At 32.7% G+C, this 15536-nt stretch overlaps 1 protein-coding gene across 6 annotated transcripts in view; it reads left to right on the top strand.

Annotated features, from left to right (window-relative positions):
* The window catches only part of LRRIQ1 (leucine rich repeats and IQ motif containing 1), a 172396-nt gene that overhangs the window by 145286 nt on the left and 11574 nt on the right, over positions 1 to 15536 (top strand). For 5 of the 6 annotated variants that reach the window (XM_084796363.1, XM_084796360.1, XM_084796361.1 and 2 more), the window contains one exon: positions 2592 to 2712. In XM_084796363.1, coding sequence (XP_084652489.1) covers positions 2592 to 2712 — 121 coding nt within the window. Of the gene's footprint in view, positions 1 to 2591; positions 2713 to 4085; positions 4175 to 15536 lie in introns of those variants that run through there. The other variant, XM_084796362.1, reaches the window with a different exon arrangement.

Raw genomic sequence — 15536 nt, 5'->3', positions numbered from 1 at the left:
TCATTGTAGATAAATTATATAAAGATATACTTAAAGCATGTAAATATCTTACCCACTTCATCTCATATAGTGAGATGATAAAGTGAATCTATTCAATGATAATTAGCTAGAAAGCATATTCATAATTCAGCTCTGTGTAAGTAAAAGTAAGGTTTTAAAGGCAAGAAACAGTAAAATTAATTGGATATTTGTAGTATATGTAAAGATTTGTACAAAACCTGCAAAGCATTGAAACACTGAAAATGAGCAGACTGTTTCGATCTTACAGATTCAATATAGACTGAAAAAGCGTCTTACAAGAAATTGTCAAACTTCATATTGTTGAAACAGTAGACTCATATTTAGCAGTGAGGACACTTGCTGAGAACATCATTATTTTTTCTTGGATTTGTTGTGTGAAGTTCATATTCTGTACTTTCTCAAATCTAGATGTCCTGAGTCTATCTCTTGATACGACCTCTCCTTACAAATTACAGAGTGTACAATATGGGTGCAAATTACAGAGTGTACAATATGTGTACAAACGGCTCAGGTGTAGTAAATCACACTTCTCTATAGTCAGCCTATATCTTTATAAATAGAATTTTACTCTAAAGCAATGGTAAAATTATATTAGTCAATAGATAACAAAATCTTTTATTACTGCTGTCAATTTTTATGTACTGTATAAAATTATATTGCTACACTTTTACATGATTGGCTATGTGGTAGATATTTTTACACCAATATTACAATGATTCTGATGTTGTTAAGCACTTAGAATTTTCACCTCCAATATAATATAGTGGACTATTATTAAATATGAAATACATTGTTAACAAAAGCATCCTTCTGAAGACATGTTAATGTGCTCCCAAAAAAGGTCCAGTAGATTTATAAAACAAACAAACACTATAAGGAGCTTACAAGAAGATTTCATCATTTAAACACTTGGGTTTTTTTTTTCTCTTAAGATGAAGTCTAGGTGATAAGTACCTGGGTATTTGTTTTTGAAACATGGTATTAGGGAGGTTGAAACATGGCTGAGTGCTTAAGACCACCAGTTGCTCTCGAAGTAAAACAAAAAAAGTGTGCATTTAAATTTAAGCTGTTTGTGAAGCCAGTTTTTGTTATATTTAACTTGAAAATTTGATGTTCTATGGTTTGAATTTGAGATGTATTTCAAAAATTTGTTTATAGAGGGCTTGATAAGTTTGCTTATTAATTCATATGTCAATAGTTGTTTCTGACTACTCAATAATATATACAAGTTTAAAATGTGTTATATATAATAAATGTTCATAAATGAAACTTTAAAACTAAATTTATTTGAGAAGAATAAAATATATTTAATATTTTTGTGAGTGACGCTAGAAGGTGTGAAAAGAAAGGGAAAGAAAATGGCCAACCAGATATGGAATATGTTTGTAATCCCATCAGTAGAGCGTTCCAAGACCACCAGAAAAAGGAGACAGAGTTCCAGTGAAGAAAAGAGAAGAATTAGGGAAGGAAGAGGAGAATGAGGAAGAGGGGAGGAGGAAGAGGAGAAGGGGAGGAGGGCAGAGGAAGACGGTGAGGGGTGAGAGGGTAGAGGAGAGCAGTGGGAAGGCACAAGAGTGTGCAGAGGGTGAGGAGGAGATATCTAAGCTGAAAGGGGATATTTAGATCCTGGTTTCTAGAGTCTATATAACTCCTCATTACACAGAGATAACTTTTTAACTACACTGGTGGTTTCTTGTCTTTGTTTCGCTGTGTTTAAATTTTCCTCCCATCAAACATTTAGGACAATACTCTCACAGGGATCCAATTATGCAGTGGTTTGGAGTAGATCCCATCCACTTAGAGGCTGTCTTGCTTTTTTATAATAGCATATTCCCCATTTCACAGCTCAGTTTTGATGAATTCCTAATGAAACCAGACATTGTGTAAGAGAAGAGCCTATAGGTAAGAAACAATTATATTGATGCTAAGTATCAACCTAATACAGTAATAAAAGTACAAAAGTAAATTCAGATGAACTGAACATCTCATTAGGTGCATGAAATATGTCTTGAAATTACAATGTATTTAACATTACCTCAAATTAGAACATTTAAAGTGTATATCTTACATTGATAATAGTTATAATGAAAGGATGTAGATAGTCTGTGATGCAATGGTACAAAATATGGAAAATTCATTTAAAGGATTCTTGATAGAAAATAGCACTATACCCAGGATAAATACAAATATTGGAAAAATAATACAATATGACATCTCTAACATTTAATTAGTATTAAATAGTATACTTGGTTAGTAAGTGATGTTAAGCTGTTTAAAGTTTCACCCGCTGCTTTTAAGATTGATTTTCATCAAAATTACTGTACTAAAATGTTTTCTTTTGTTGTGCAGACTCAAATAGCAAGCCTCAATTTTAAAATCGGCTCTTATTTGCAAAAAATGCTCTGACATAGTGCATTTGTTCTGCCTGGGCAGCAATAAAGGATTGTGGTATCATTTTGAAGAAGGTTGTTTGACAGAGCCTGTTTGTTTATTTGGGGTAAAGTGAGCTGCGTTCAGAAAATGCCATATTTTGTTTCATGATTGTATACATTCTGTTCCATTGCTCCCAGGCAAGGCTTGTAAGCAGAGAAGACACGGATTTAGACCTTTTTTCCACAACCAGTGGAAGTGCTTTGTCTGTGAACAAAGAAAAAAAGAGCCAGTCACACAGATTCTCAACGGGATCCTCAAGTAAGCTATGGTTTCCTTCAGAAATAATTTAGAAATCACAGATGAATTGATGGAAGCTAAAGCCAACAAGCATTCTTTTACAGATAGGGGGTAGGGTGGCAGCCACCAGTGCTACCCACAAATGTGGCTTTGACCTCTTTTCTTCCTTTACATGTCTTCTTTGATATAGACCAAATTAAATTATATGTAAAATTAACAGCATCAGTATTTCTTTAATTATACTATGTAAACCAAGGTTCTTCACTCTGCCACTCTCCTGAACATATTGAATTCTTTGATCTTTTATTTGAAGAGTTTTAGGATAACTTTTAAAAGTTAAACTTGCATGTTAAAAAAGAGAATTTGAGCCTTTTCCATTAATAAATGTTGTAGAGAAAATTACTTTTTAAAGAAAATTTCAATGTAGCAGAATTTTACAAGATAAAAGGTTAAATGAATATGATTTCTAAAAGTTCGCTGTTACAGATGAACTTACTGTCATACCTACCTCACCTGTCTATTATCTGTCATGTTTAATATGGGGACAGCTTGCTGTACAGACATATGAATTATATCAAGAAAATATATATTAGTTATAAACTCTGAAAAAAAAATATGGAAAAACATCATTATCTTGAGGCACTTTATGTAAATAATTCCTCAGCTTTCCTGAGTCTTCACTTAATTTATATCCTACAGAATTTGAGGTATCCTGTAATATGTTAGGCTACACCAATATAAAAAAATGTTTTATTTCATATCATATGTGTTAATTAAATTAATAAACACAATGAAATACCAGCCTACACATAAGGCCATACTGCATTATAATTACTCATTTGAAAGCTTGAGTACTTCTTGATCTGCTGTGAAAATTCAATAATCTAGCTGGTGCTTTCTAGATAAAACCTGAAAATGATTTGGGGCTTTCACATTTCATCGAGGTACTTAGGTCTTTATAGATTATAAGAATTTATATCCCTTTATGCGTGCAGTTTAATTGTGACATATGTTGGGTTACTTTTATAAAACTTATTTCAATAAGTCTAATTTGCATTTATTTATAGATTTTGAAGATCTTACAATTGTTGCATTTTTATTACTTGATTACAGAATCAAGTCAGTTTCTCTGTATGATTTTTAAAATTTTAGGTTTGTTAACATAATTAAAATTCCTTATCTAATGTAAGTTTCTGGGTTCTTGTTAAAATATGCTGATTATATGAATTTCAACTGTGGCCCACATATATATATATATATGTGTGTGTATATATATATATATATATATGAATAATGATATATATTGTATACAGTGAACATCAATTTCAATTACTATTGAAAACATGAATAATCTGGAATGAAAAAACACAAAATGCTGTTTTCACACTATACAGGTTATCAAAACTTTTCTTCAGGATTTGGGTTTAGTTTACTCACAGAAAGCTGGCTTTGCAGGCACAGACCCTGAGTGTGATCCTTAGCACTGAAAAATAAAGTAAAATAAAAGGAAAGGAAAGAATGAAACAACATTAACAAGAAATTCTTTTTCATCATATATCATCAGGAAATTAAAACTTAAATGGTTCAATAAACAGGCAATTATACTGTAGCACACAACTTGGTGGTTCATAAGACATCGAACCACAGATTATAGAGTATATATAATCATTAAATAGAGTTTATGAATTCTCTTCTTTTATTTAGCTCATGCTTTTGTATTTGCCTTTGTATTGTTTTTAAATTTTTAACACTGTGTAAATGTGTCGTGAGCATAATCGAATACGTTCTGTTATCCTAGCCCAACTCCTCCAGACTCCCCATCTCAACCAAATACAATCTGTAAGGCATTAACACAATGCTGTGCCCACTGCACGCCGCCGTTCCCATTAGTTGATGATAGATGACTGTATTGCAAACACTAGCAATCTTTAAATATTCTTAGCAGGTGAAAGTTTAAGATAAGCCACTTTAGAAAAATCTTATATTAAACAACAAAATGATTAGATAAAGTACATAGTCATTGTAATTATTAATCTTCTCTGACATCAGCACAATTTAATTGTAGAGAGCTCGGTGAGCTCTTACATCAAACACATGGTTCTACTGTGGAGAATTGCTGTAAGAACCAACTAGAAAGCATTTAGAAAAAATCAGGTCAAAGTAATTGATTAATAAGTGTTTTTATAATCACCATCTAGGCATAGCATCTGACTTATTATACTGAGATCTCCAGTGCACAGATGAATAGGCTAGTTGGATTTGTTTATTTGTTTATTTATTTATTTATTTAATCTCTTTACAGCCTGATCCCAGACACTTCCCTCCTCTCCTCCCAGCCCCACCCTCATGCCCCCTTCCTGTGCTGCCCTGTCTTCTTCTCAGAGGAAGGGAGGACCCCTAGGGGGACCAACTCTCCCTAGCACATTACATCTCAGCAGGACTAAGCACATCCTCTCTCACTTAGGCCTGACAAGACAGACCAGCTAGGGGAAGGGATCCAGAATATATATAAACTTTACTCTTAGTCACTTGACCAAAATAGTTGGTTTAGCCTTTTAGTCTATAGAGATCCATTGACCATTAAAGACTTTACAAACTGCACTTCAATGGCCCTGGCCAACTACTTATAGCCTTGAAAACTCGGTTTCTTTTCCTCTCTCTCTCTCTCTCTCTCTCTCTCTCTCTCTCTCTCTCTCTCTCTCTCCCTCCCTCCCTCCCTCCCACCCCCCCCCACCCCACTCCACTCAAAACTTGTCACCTTGTTAACACTAAAGCATTTCTTTTTTACTTTATAAGTCAAATCTAGAGAGTACTTTGTGGGTCATAGCTGTGAAGCTCTTTGAGCCTTTGGACTGCTCTAGACATTTCCCTTTGTTGTTGCATTAATAGTCTAATGTGTATTCTTTGTAATCAAATCGACTAATCATTACATCCCAGGTCTACTATCAAAGACAAGTCATATGACTATGGGTAAATTACTTTCTAAGGAGAAGCTCACTCTCTGTAAGAATGTTTCCTCCACAGGGTATTATGAAAAATGAGTAAAAATGTGTGAAGCAGGTCACATATTAATTACTATATTGTAAGGACTTGAAAAATAGGATCTACTGCTGGCTTTTGTTAAAGTGCTTGTGTCCCATCGCATAATTTTAAAACAAACCCACAGTAGAATTTCCTTCATTTTATGTGTTCTTTTACTATGCCAGTTATCACAAGCCGTGTGTCTTGGCATACAGAATTCTCTAACTTTTCCCCTTTTCTTTTCGTCTTTATTTTTCCTTCAAAGAAGCCCAGATTACAATCACTCTCTAGATTTCTGAACTTACATAAAGTTTTCAATGAAAGAATAGAGGTTTCTTTGTTATCCAGAACTTGTATGTCAAAAGAACTTCTTAGTTAAATAATGTTTACATAAAATATTTCTATTAATAATTTTGTCTTAGTCTTTTTTCATCTCATTTATATTATGTAACATGCATTATAATAATTAATTTTACTGTAAATGTAATTTCTTAGTTTTATGTTTATACCCCATTATTTTTTGTTGACAGCTAATGTAAATAAGATTGAAGAATTTAGCAAATTAGTTTTTACTTCCCTCTAAAAAAGAAGGCAGCAAATTGTCTCCATCATTTTCTCATTTTGGAAGCTGCTAACCTGCACTTCCTGTCTACTCAGTTAATTTATTTTATTTCTTCCCAAGTCTCTGATGGGGTTGAAGACCAGATAGTTTACTTTTACAATTAAGCTTAGTTGTTTAGAGGTTAAGATGTTTTTAAGTCTAGATAGATGTTTTATGTTAATAGAGATGAGATATGGTAGATATTGTTTTACATTAGCATTTTAGATGCACCAAGAGAGGAAAGATGTTTTCTTCAAGGTTGACAATTACAAATAGTCAAAACACTATTTATATAATTCCTGATTGTCTCCTGGCTCTTCTTGCTGTAGTTAAAGTTTATTGTATATATGTGTAATAATAAAAATGTATACATAAAAAAAGAAAAATTAAAAAATAAGTAATAAAAGTGTGGATCTTATGCTTAAAAATAAGGATAGCAGGATCCTCCAATTCATACATTATTTGAGGAAGAGTAGAACGTAAATTTTCTCAAACCCTTTATTGAATATCCACTGTCTCTGCATACTCATGATGGTGACTTCTGAGCATCACTGAGTTTTCTAGATAGCCTTTATTTTTATAGTTAGCAAAGAAAGGAGATCCACAGTAGCTCTGTAGTATTCAATAATAAACCCTGAGTCATGTCTTTGTTTGGATATATAGAAACTTTTCATTACTTGTTAACAAGTTTACTGAAGTATACATTTTTCTGGTTATGGAAATCAATATTATTCAGAAGTGACTCAACTAATGTAATTGCATTGAGAGTGGAAGCTCTTTCACAGGCAGTGTGCTTCTCTTATACTGAGAATGACAGTTGGGAAATAAAGAAGCAAAAGAACGCCTTTTAAATGGAGGCAAATATTAAATTGTAATACAAGTTTGTAGACCATTGCCCAAACTTCCTTGGTCAGAGGTTCAACATAATGAAGAAATAAAAAGAATAGAACAGAAAATAATAGAGTGTTTATCAAATACCAAAGCAATGTTAGTTAAGACGAAATTGGAAACGAAGTTTAGGTTTTGCTAAGTCTTAAGACAGAAAGATTAACTTTCTTCCTAATAATGAATATTTAATGAAGACTTCAGAAAAATAACTGATTATGTTCTGACTCAAATATATTGACATCCATTTTGTAGTTCTCTTACCAACGTTGTGATCAAAGGCATGAAATGTAACGGTTCAAAGCCGTGCCCGGTATCTTATGCACACTGAGAGGCTGTAGTAGTAGCTAAAGCAAAAGCAAATTCTAAAGATGACCATTACTTTTACTCCAAATAGAATGAGCACATTTTCTTAGTAAACTTAAAATTTTTCAAGTCGAGCACCATTGACATGTTGCACATTGATATACGTCATCTGTACAAGTGCATAGGTATGAGTGTCTAATTTGGGCTAAGCTATATCTATTATCCTATGCTGAATGAATTTAGTGCTTAAGTATGATAATATATTTGCATTGTTATATAAGCCACACATTAAGATAGCAGCTCAGATATCTATAGTGTTTAGAACACTTCTATATGCCAAATGCAAAGCTGATTTTTATATGCTGATAAAGAAAAGACACATTGACAATATAGATGTATTGATATGTTTATAATCATGTTTTCCCATTATGTTATCTTTCAGTGAATATATTATGTTGCTAAACAAAAAGAAAATCTATATACAACTCTCAAAACTGTATATGAGATTTAGAGACAAAATACAATATTTTTTCCTGTATCAAAACAGCATACTATGATGGAATTCAACCAACATGAATGTGAGCTCTTTAAGACCTTGGCCTTTATAGTTGGAAATTTTTCTCCCAGAAACACTAAACAGATTCTACTGGCCACAGTCATGTCATACTAATTTTGGAAGTTTATGGTTCTTGTTCTCCACTCCTGGAGCACATGTTCCACATCAGGGACTTTATGAAATATTCTCAGTTCCTAGGAAAGCTCCCTCATGTATGGCAGGCCCTTCACATATTTGGCTGTGTGAATGCATGGATGAATACGTGAATGCATGGGTACATGGAATTCCCTTGAATACATAGCAGCTAAGGAAAGTGTCTGACATTTCCTTCTTCCTTCACAGGACTCATGGTATCTGATGAAGGAAGCTAAAGTCTTAGTAGAAACTAACAGTGGTTTCTCTAGTGTCTACAAGATCTGCCATGACCCTCAGTCCGCACACTCATAAGCATTCATGAGAACAAGCTGTCAGCATATAAAGGATTTCATTTCAGATGAGTTTTCCAAATAAGCCAATATGAAACACAACTTCTGTAGTTCCTACTTATATGAAATTAACACATCATTTGTTTATTCAAAAGGGAATGTGGAGTAGACATTGGTGAAATGGTATATCACACAAGGAAGAGTACAGAGAAAGACCACCCCGTCTATCCATCATGGTGTTTTTCATCTTTATAAATATTTTCTGGGGATTTCTGCTTTTGATTTGGTCTGGTAACTTGGGGAAGTTTATCAGAGGGCACACTGTACTAACTAACACCCAGGCTAAAAACCCCAAAGCATCATCCTCTTACAATGCTTCCCCAAAAAAATCTTTTCAGGAATAAGCTAGGCATGGATTTCATTTTAAGAGACAAATTCTTTTTATTGAAATTTTATTATGTTTTTTAAACATATACATTTATATTATTACACATGAGTAAGATAAACTGCCTACGGCAGGAAGAATTATATAAATGTTACATTCATGGTGATTTGGCTATTTGTATTTGGCAAACGTGAAGTAAACATCTCTCCTATCTTGTTGGGTCTAAATTTCTGAATGGAGATTAATATCTATCATATCTCATCTCTATTTACTTAAAACATCTATACTGATATAAAACCATTTTAACCCCTAGCCTACTAAGCTTAATTGAAAGACTAAACTATCTTGTCTTCAAACCCATCAGAGACTTGAGAAGAGATAAAACAATACTTGAATGAACCCGGAGTTCTGGTTAGCAGCTTCCAAAATGAAAAAATGACTGAGACAGTTCACAGCCTGAAGAGTCACCCAACACCCTCTGTAATGTTAGAGCATCATCTTCATCATCTTTAGCCTTCTGGCCCAATATATCTCACAGACATATTTGTGAGTCAGGAACTATTGAGAACTTGCTTACCTGACTTGCCAGAGTTTGGCTGTCGACTCTGCCTGCATCTAAACTTGCCCGTTTTTAGCCAGAATTCTGTCTGTGGTGGAAATGAGGACATTTTGCCCACTGGCTTGTTTGCCACATTTAAAGCCAACTCCATAAAGAGGTTCTTTGATGTGCCTCATCTTCTTTAAGGCAGGCTGGGTGTTGCCAGGAGTTAACTCATCTTGTTGTCAAAGAATCTTCAGAATAATAAAAGCAGATTTAAATGCCATATTCTGTAGGTCTCTGAGATTTTTGAAGACCTTTTTAAAAATATTCTACCTCATGTAGCTATAAATCATATCTATTAGACCTAGAATATATATGATTGTGATAAAATTAGACTAGTTTTTGACATGAGCATGATTTGCATCAATATACAAAATTCAATACCATCAAATTAAAAAAATAACCTTATTTGTGAGCAACAATTAAGGCCTTAAGATGTGGAGTAGATTCAATAATCTACATTTTGTTCTATCCTCCCTCTATATTTCTATAACACTCTGTCTTTCTTTTCAGCTCCTATTCTCCTTACCTACAACAGAAAGATAAAGGAAAAGAGACACGTCTGTGAATCAAGCCTAGTTTCCTCTCTGTAAAAGACCAATAATACGTATAACCAACTCCCACTGAAAATAAGCATCTGTAGACCAAGAGAGTAAACAGAAACCTTTCCAACACCCCTTAGAGGAAATAGGACGTTATTCTCTTAAGGTTTCTTCAAGCTGATTTAGGGCGAATAATTCCTTTGAAGGCCCCCCAAAATTGGGGAAAATGGTTAAATAAGCCAGAGATATCATTTGTGGTCCATTTTTCAAAAGTTGTGAAATCCAGGCTTAATATGAGTCCTGTGTGGGACAGTCTGAACTGCTGAACCAATTGGGATCAGAAACTTTCTACAATGCTTTCCTGGATAAATTCTTAAAGGAATATCCTTACTGCAAATCATATTATGAGGGTGCCTTTATTGGTAACTAGTAATATCTTGATAATGAACGTAAATTCATAAGTTCATTGCTAAATTATTTGCTTTCTGAATAGAACACCATGTGTATTAATTATGAGAGTTTATATATATATATATGTATATATATGTAAAACATATGTATACAAAGTAAATTGGGCCCATTTTTCTGTCTACAAAAGACACAGCTTGGAAATATTATGTACTAATATTTTATTCACAATGCTAATAATTTAGGCATAAATTTAGAAAAAGCTATGTCACTAAACAGACATTTATTGATCATCATATATGAATCAGTGACTATTAAGTATTATAAATATAATTCCACATTAAATATCTAAATTAGATATTGTAAAAACATTAGATAGTCTCTGTCTCTTGAATTTAAAAAACAACAGTATTTCTTATGTGAAATACCTTTGATTTTCTCTCTGAAAGCACCGAAAATATATTCCATTCTACAAACATCTGCTACTGCTCCAAAGTATTCAGTTTTGTTGTTTGAGGACCATTGCATGTAGTGGTTTACAGCCATCTCTTTCAACACTAACCAAGGACACTTGATTAAATGAAGTTGCATGTTTTCAAAGAATCTCCATCAAAGATAGCGGTTATCATCTGAGTATATGTAGTAACTACCACTAAGATTATTCTGAATGGATTACTGATATGTGGACTCCTGATGCTTCCAAACTTAAGAGTGCCATGACACTTAATTTGGCTGTCATTGTGAAATAAAACCTGTTTAAAATCAATAAATATAAAAGGTATAGAAGTAGAAAAATATTTTAATAAGATGATTATTACATTTAAAATATTTTGTGGGTATAGGATTGGTACACAATATATACGGATAGATACATGATAGAGATATAGATAGCTAGATATAAAGAAATAGGTTTTTACTATATTCATATGTTAATAACTTGTCTTCATTTTAGTCTTATATACCTGATTTCCAAATAAGGGATGAGGCTTTCCCTTCCAGTGATTGTACAAACAGATATCTACCTCAAATTTCTTCCTTTCTAATGATTTTGTCCTTATTGCTATTGCATTAAATAAGTATAGGCATAAATTTAAAAATGTCTATGACTCGGTTGTTCCATACAATAAAATCTGAGATTATATTGTCATTTTTATTTTATACAGATATAAAAATCAGCAGAAATGCTACACTGATATCACAAAGAATTATTACTATTATAGTTACTACTATATAGTTAATCTCTGCCAATGTAAAGCTATTAACTTTAGGGTTGCTTTTTAATATTAGTGTGTGTGTGTGTGTGTGTGTGTGTGTGTGTCTGTGTGTGTGTCTGTGTGTGTGTGTCCATTTGTGGGTGTGCAAGTGCGCATGCACTCACACACGCTACACTGTGCTTTAGTAGAGTTCAGGAGATAAATTATGAGAACTGATTCTTTCCTTCAACTAGACCAGTAGGCTTGAGAGCAAGTATTTTACTACTGACCTGTGTTATTATTCCAAGGCTCTTTCTTATTCTGGTTGCTTCGGGTGGTCTTGTTTTTTTCTGTTATGTGATGGTAGTTTATTTGTTTTAGGTTTTTGTTTTTGTTAAAAATTATTGGGCCGGAACTTTAAATTTTATAAACTTAATCAATCTTCACACTTTATCGCTGAAGTACTTGACATTTAATTAAACAAACGCTGACATTTCAACTCTTAGAATATTCTAGTGAGCAAAATGCATAATTAAAATTCATCTTTATGACACAAAAGCCATGTTCATATGGTTAACAGACTCCTATAATATAAATAACATTTAAAATTCTCTTAGTACATTTGAACCAATTATACTATCCAAATTCTGAAACAGCTTAAGGAAACAGTAAGCAATAATTTAAGTCCAATTAAATATAACAGTTATTAGTAACCACAGAATAACATTTTTAGATCTAAAATAGCAGCTAGTTTAAACATAAATTTACACAATCCGAAGAAAGACACATTTCATCTGCCATGGGAGAATAGCTGAACATGTCAGCTACATTTATTCCTGGCAGAATTTTTAAAAAGTAACATTTTTAAAAGAGAAGATCCATGCAAGTTCTATTGATAATGATTACATCATAATGTTTCTAACTATAGCACTTTAATTCTTACATTTTTCCTTCATGACAATTTTCAATTGTGTTAATCTATTTTTTTTCTTGTATATCATTATTGTTTCTTTCCAACTAATTTCTTACACTAGTTAATGTGGAACAAAAGTAAATGGGTATGGTCAAATGTGAAATGCATTTGTCGAATGAGTGAAGCTGAAGTGCAATAACACAATAAATCCTCAGGCCAGTCGTGTTTCTTGTTGCCAAATGTCTCTCTGCAAAGAACTAATAAGCATGAAAGGGGATAATGAAAGTTTCCATAAATATTTTTTGGGAGGAAAGCTATCCACAAGTCCTCACTATCTGAGACTGTGGAAATAAGTATTTGTTTTATACAACTTCCAAATGAAGACAGTAAAGATGAACTTAAGGGAACAGAGTCACAGGGGAAGCCACTACAGTATCACAGTTCCTGATAGTATTTGCTTCACAGAAGGAAACTGACCAGAAAGTGCCCTTGAAAAACAGGAAATAGACAGTATCTGCATAAGAGGCATAAGCACACACATGATGAGTTGAGGTGTGAACTAAAGTAATGTTTTCAATTGAAGCTTGTGAAGGCAGTAAGTGAACTTGAAAATCCAGTTGAGGTTTTAAAGGTTCATATTTTAAAGGCTGCAATAAACATTTTAGAAATTACTAAAAAAGAAAAAGCATAATTTTGCTACAATATACTTTGCCAAAATTAACATGAGGCAGAGAAGTCAGAAAACGCATAAATTTTTAAATACAGAGTTACATCTGAGCTAGATAGTACCAAATGAATACATATGTTAAGCTAAGATAAAAATATACATTTAATCATTTATGCTATCTATGACACTGTTCCTTAGTTATAGATATGTGCGGACTCTTAGATGTTAATATATTGAAACAGAATATAGTTCTGAAAAAAATATTTTTAAAAGTAATTGGAGGTAGACTTCTCCCAAATCAGCATGAACATTGTGACTTTCAGAGTCTGACTTTTTTATATAATTTATTCACATTATATCCCAATTATTATCTCCTTGCTCTTATCTTCCTGTTGCCACTCTCACTCCCTCTTCCTTTAAAAGCCCATTTAAGAACAAAATTATCTAGGAGAAAGTGAGTGTTAAAAATGTTGATTATTACCATTGAGATGTAACAAGAATAAATTAATTAAAAAATTTAAAAAGAACTGACATATAAATAATGGTTATGCAGTATTATGTATCTGATCAAAACTTTTCTGTAAATGAGTAAATAGAGCAAGTTTGTGTTTCTGAAGAAAACAACTGACAACATTTGTGATAAGCAGTAAAATTTGAGTTTTAAAGAGAAAAAAATGTTGATTATTAAATTTCACTGTTTGAATAACGAGATGCACCTTTGATTATCTGGTTAATATATATTTAAAAGACCAATATCTATCTAATATGAAATCAAGAAATCAGGGTTATGCAAAACAATTACCACTAGAAAGAAGTGTTTGTGGTAACTTGGAGCCACATAAAAGGGTGGTCATCTATTTGAGAAACAAATCACACAGGACTTAGATTTTTGTTATCCAAAGTTAAAATCCTCCAGGAGGAAAATGATCAATATGATCTAAGATAAGCACAGGATACATAGGAGCAAAACAAAACCTTAGTATCCATGTTTGTTGCATGTTCTAGCCAAGTTTGTGTGTCCACAAAGCACCTGCAAGGACTAATAAAGGGTAATTCAACAAGCGCATGCTGAAAGTAGGAAAACCTGAAAACAGTGCATACTGTAAGGTGATCTTTTAAAAAAAGAATCCAAATCAAATATAGATGGCAGTCATTATAGAAGTTCTAACCAGGCAAATTACAAGATATTCTATACAATAAATTATTGTATGTGATACGTTTTAACTTTTGTGTATGCTTTTTCAAAATAAATATACTTTGTCAAGGCTAAAGATTTGTATTATACATGTTGGCATTTTGAAGACACAACCCTTCCCCCCTCCAAAAAAGAGAAAGTAAACATAGACATCTTACTAATACTGATAACCAACATTGTGGATGTATTCATTACTATTCAGGGCACACAACCTATTGTTTTCATTTATTTTTCTCTTAAATAGTAAAAGACTAAATATAAGCTAAATTCGGTGGTGTGCACTTTCAAGGCTGGCACACAGGAAACAGAGGCAGGTGGATCTCTTTGAGTTCCAGGATTGCCTTGTGTAAATAGTGAGCTTTCCAGGCCACCCGAGGCTACATATTCTTACACTCTTCCCCAAAAAACAAACAATAAAAATAAATAAATAAAATTGTCACTGTTCAGTGGCAATTTGGGGAATAAGAAAAATTCTGTTAATAATTTCCAATATATAGAAAACCTTTAATTCTTTAAACAAAATGTAATATCTCAAGAGCAAGCAAAATGACATTGAGGAAATCTGCACATGCCACAAATAACCTGTGTGTCTTTATTTGTATTCTTGGCCTTAAAATTGAAATTTATCTACCCAAATTTCATCCAAAATCAAGGTTGAACATAGCAGTTGTCTTTAAAAGTGTTATTTAAAGTCTGTCCTATCTTTTCTGCTTCTCATTTGACCAGTGAACTAATTCTTAGCACTTAAATTAATGTAAATGCTTTGCTGCTAAAAATTTGTTCTAGTCACTTTCATTAAAATGTTGACTTTTTTCATCCATGCTTTGCTCATGCTGTATCCGCTGTAAAGTAATACAATATGGGCAAGCCTTTGAAAAGGTTTTGTATCCAGACACATAGTGTTGAGTATATCGATGAAAATCCAATGACGTATTACTGTACATCATGAGATTTCTATTTTGACCTGTTTAACAGGTTTTTTTTATACATACCAGGAGAGGCATTCAGAGCATTTTACATATTAAATTACTTATCCAAACACAGTATATATAGACCTTGACATTTGTTAAGGAACCAAGGATTAAATCTAAAAATAAAAAAAAAAATTTTAACCACCAGAACAAATCGTGAGCAAAACATAGATCAT

This window comes from Acomys minous, assembly GCF_964271855.1.
Source record: "Acomys minous genome assembly, chromosome: 9".
Taxonomy (NCBI): domain Eukaryota; kingdom Metazoa; phylum Chordata; class Mammalia; order Rodentia; family Muridae; genus Acomys; species Acomys minous.
The sequence above is the reverse complement of the archived record's forward strand: the minus strand, read 5'-3'. Positions and strand labels throughout refer to the sequence as shown.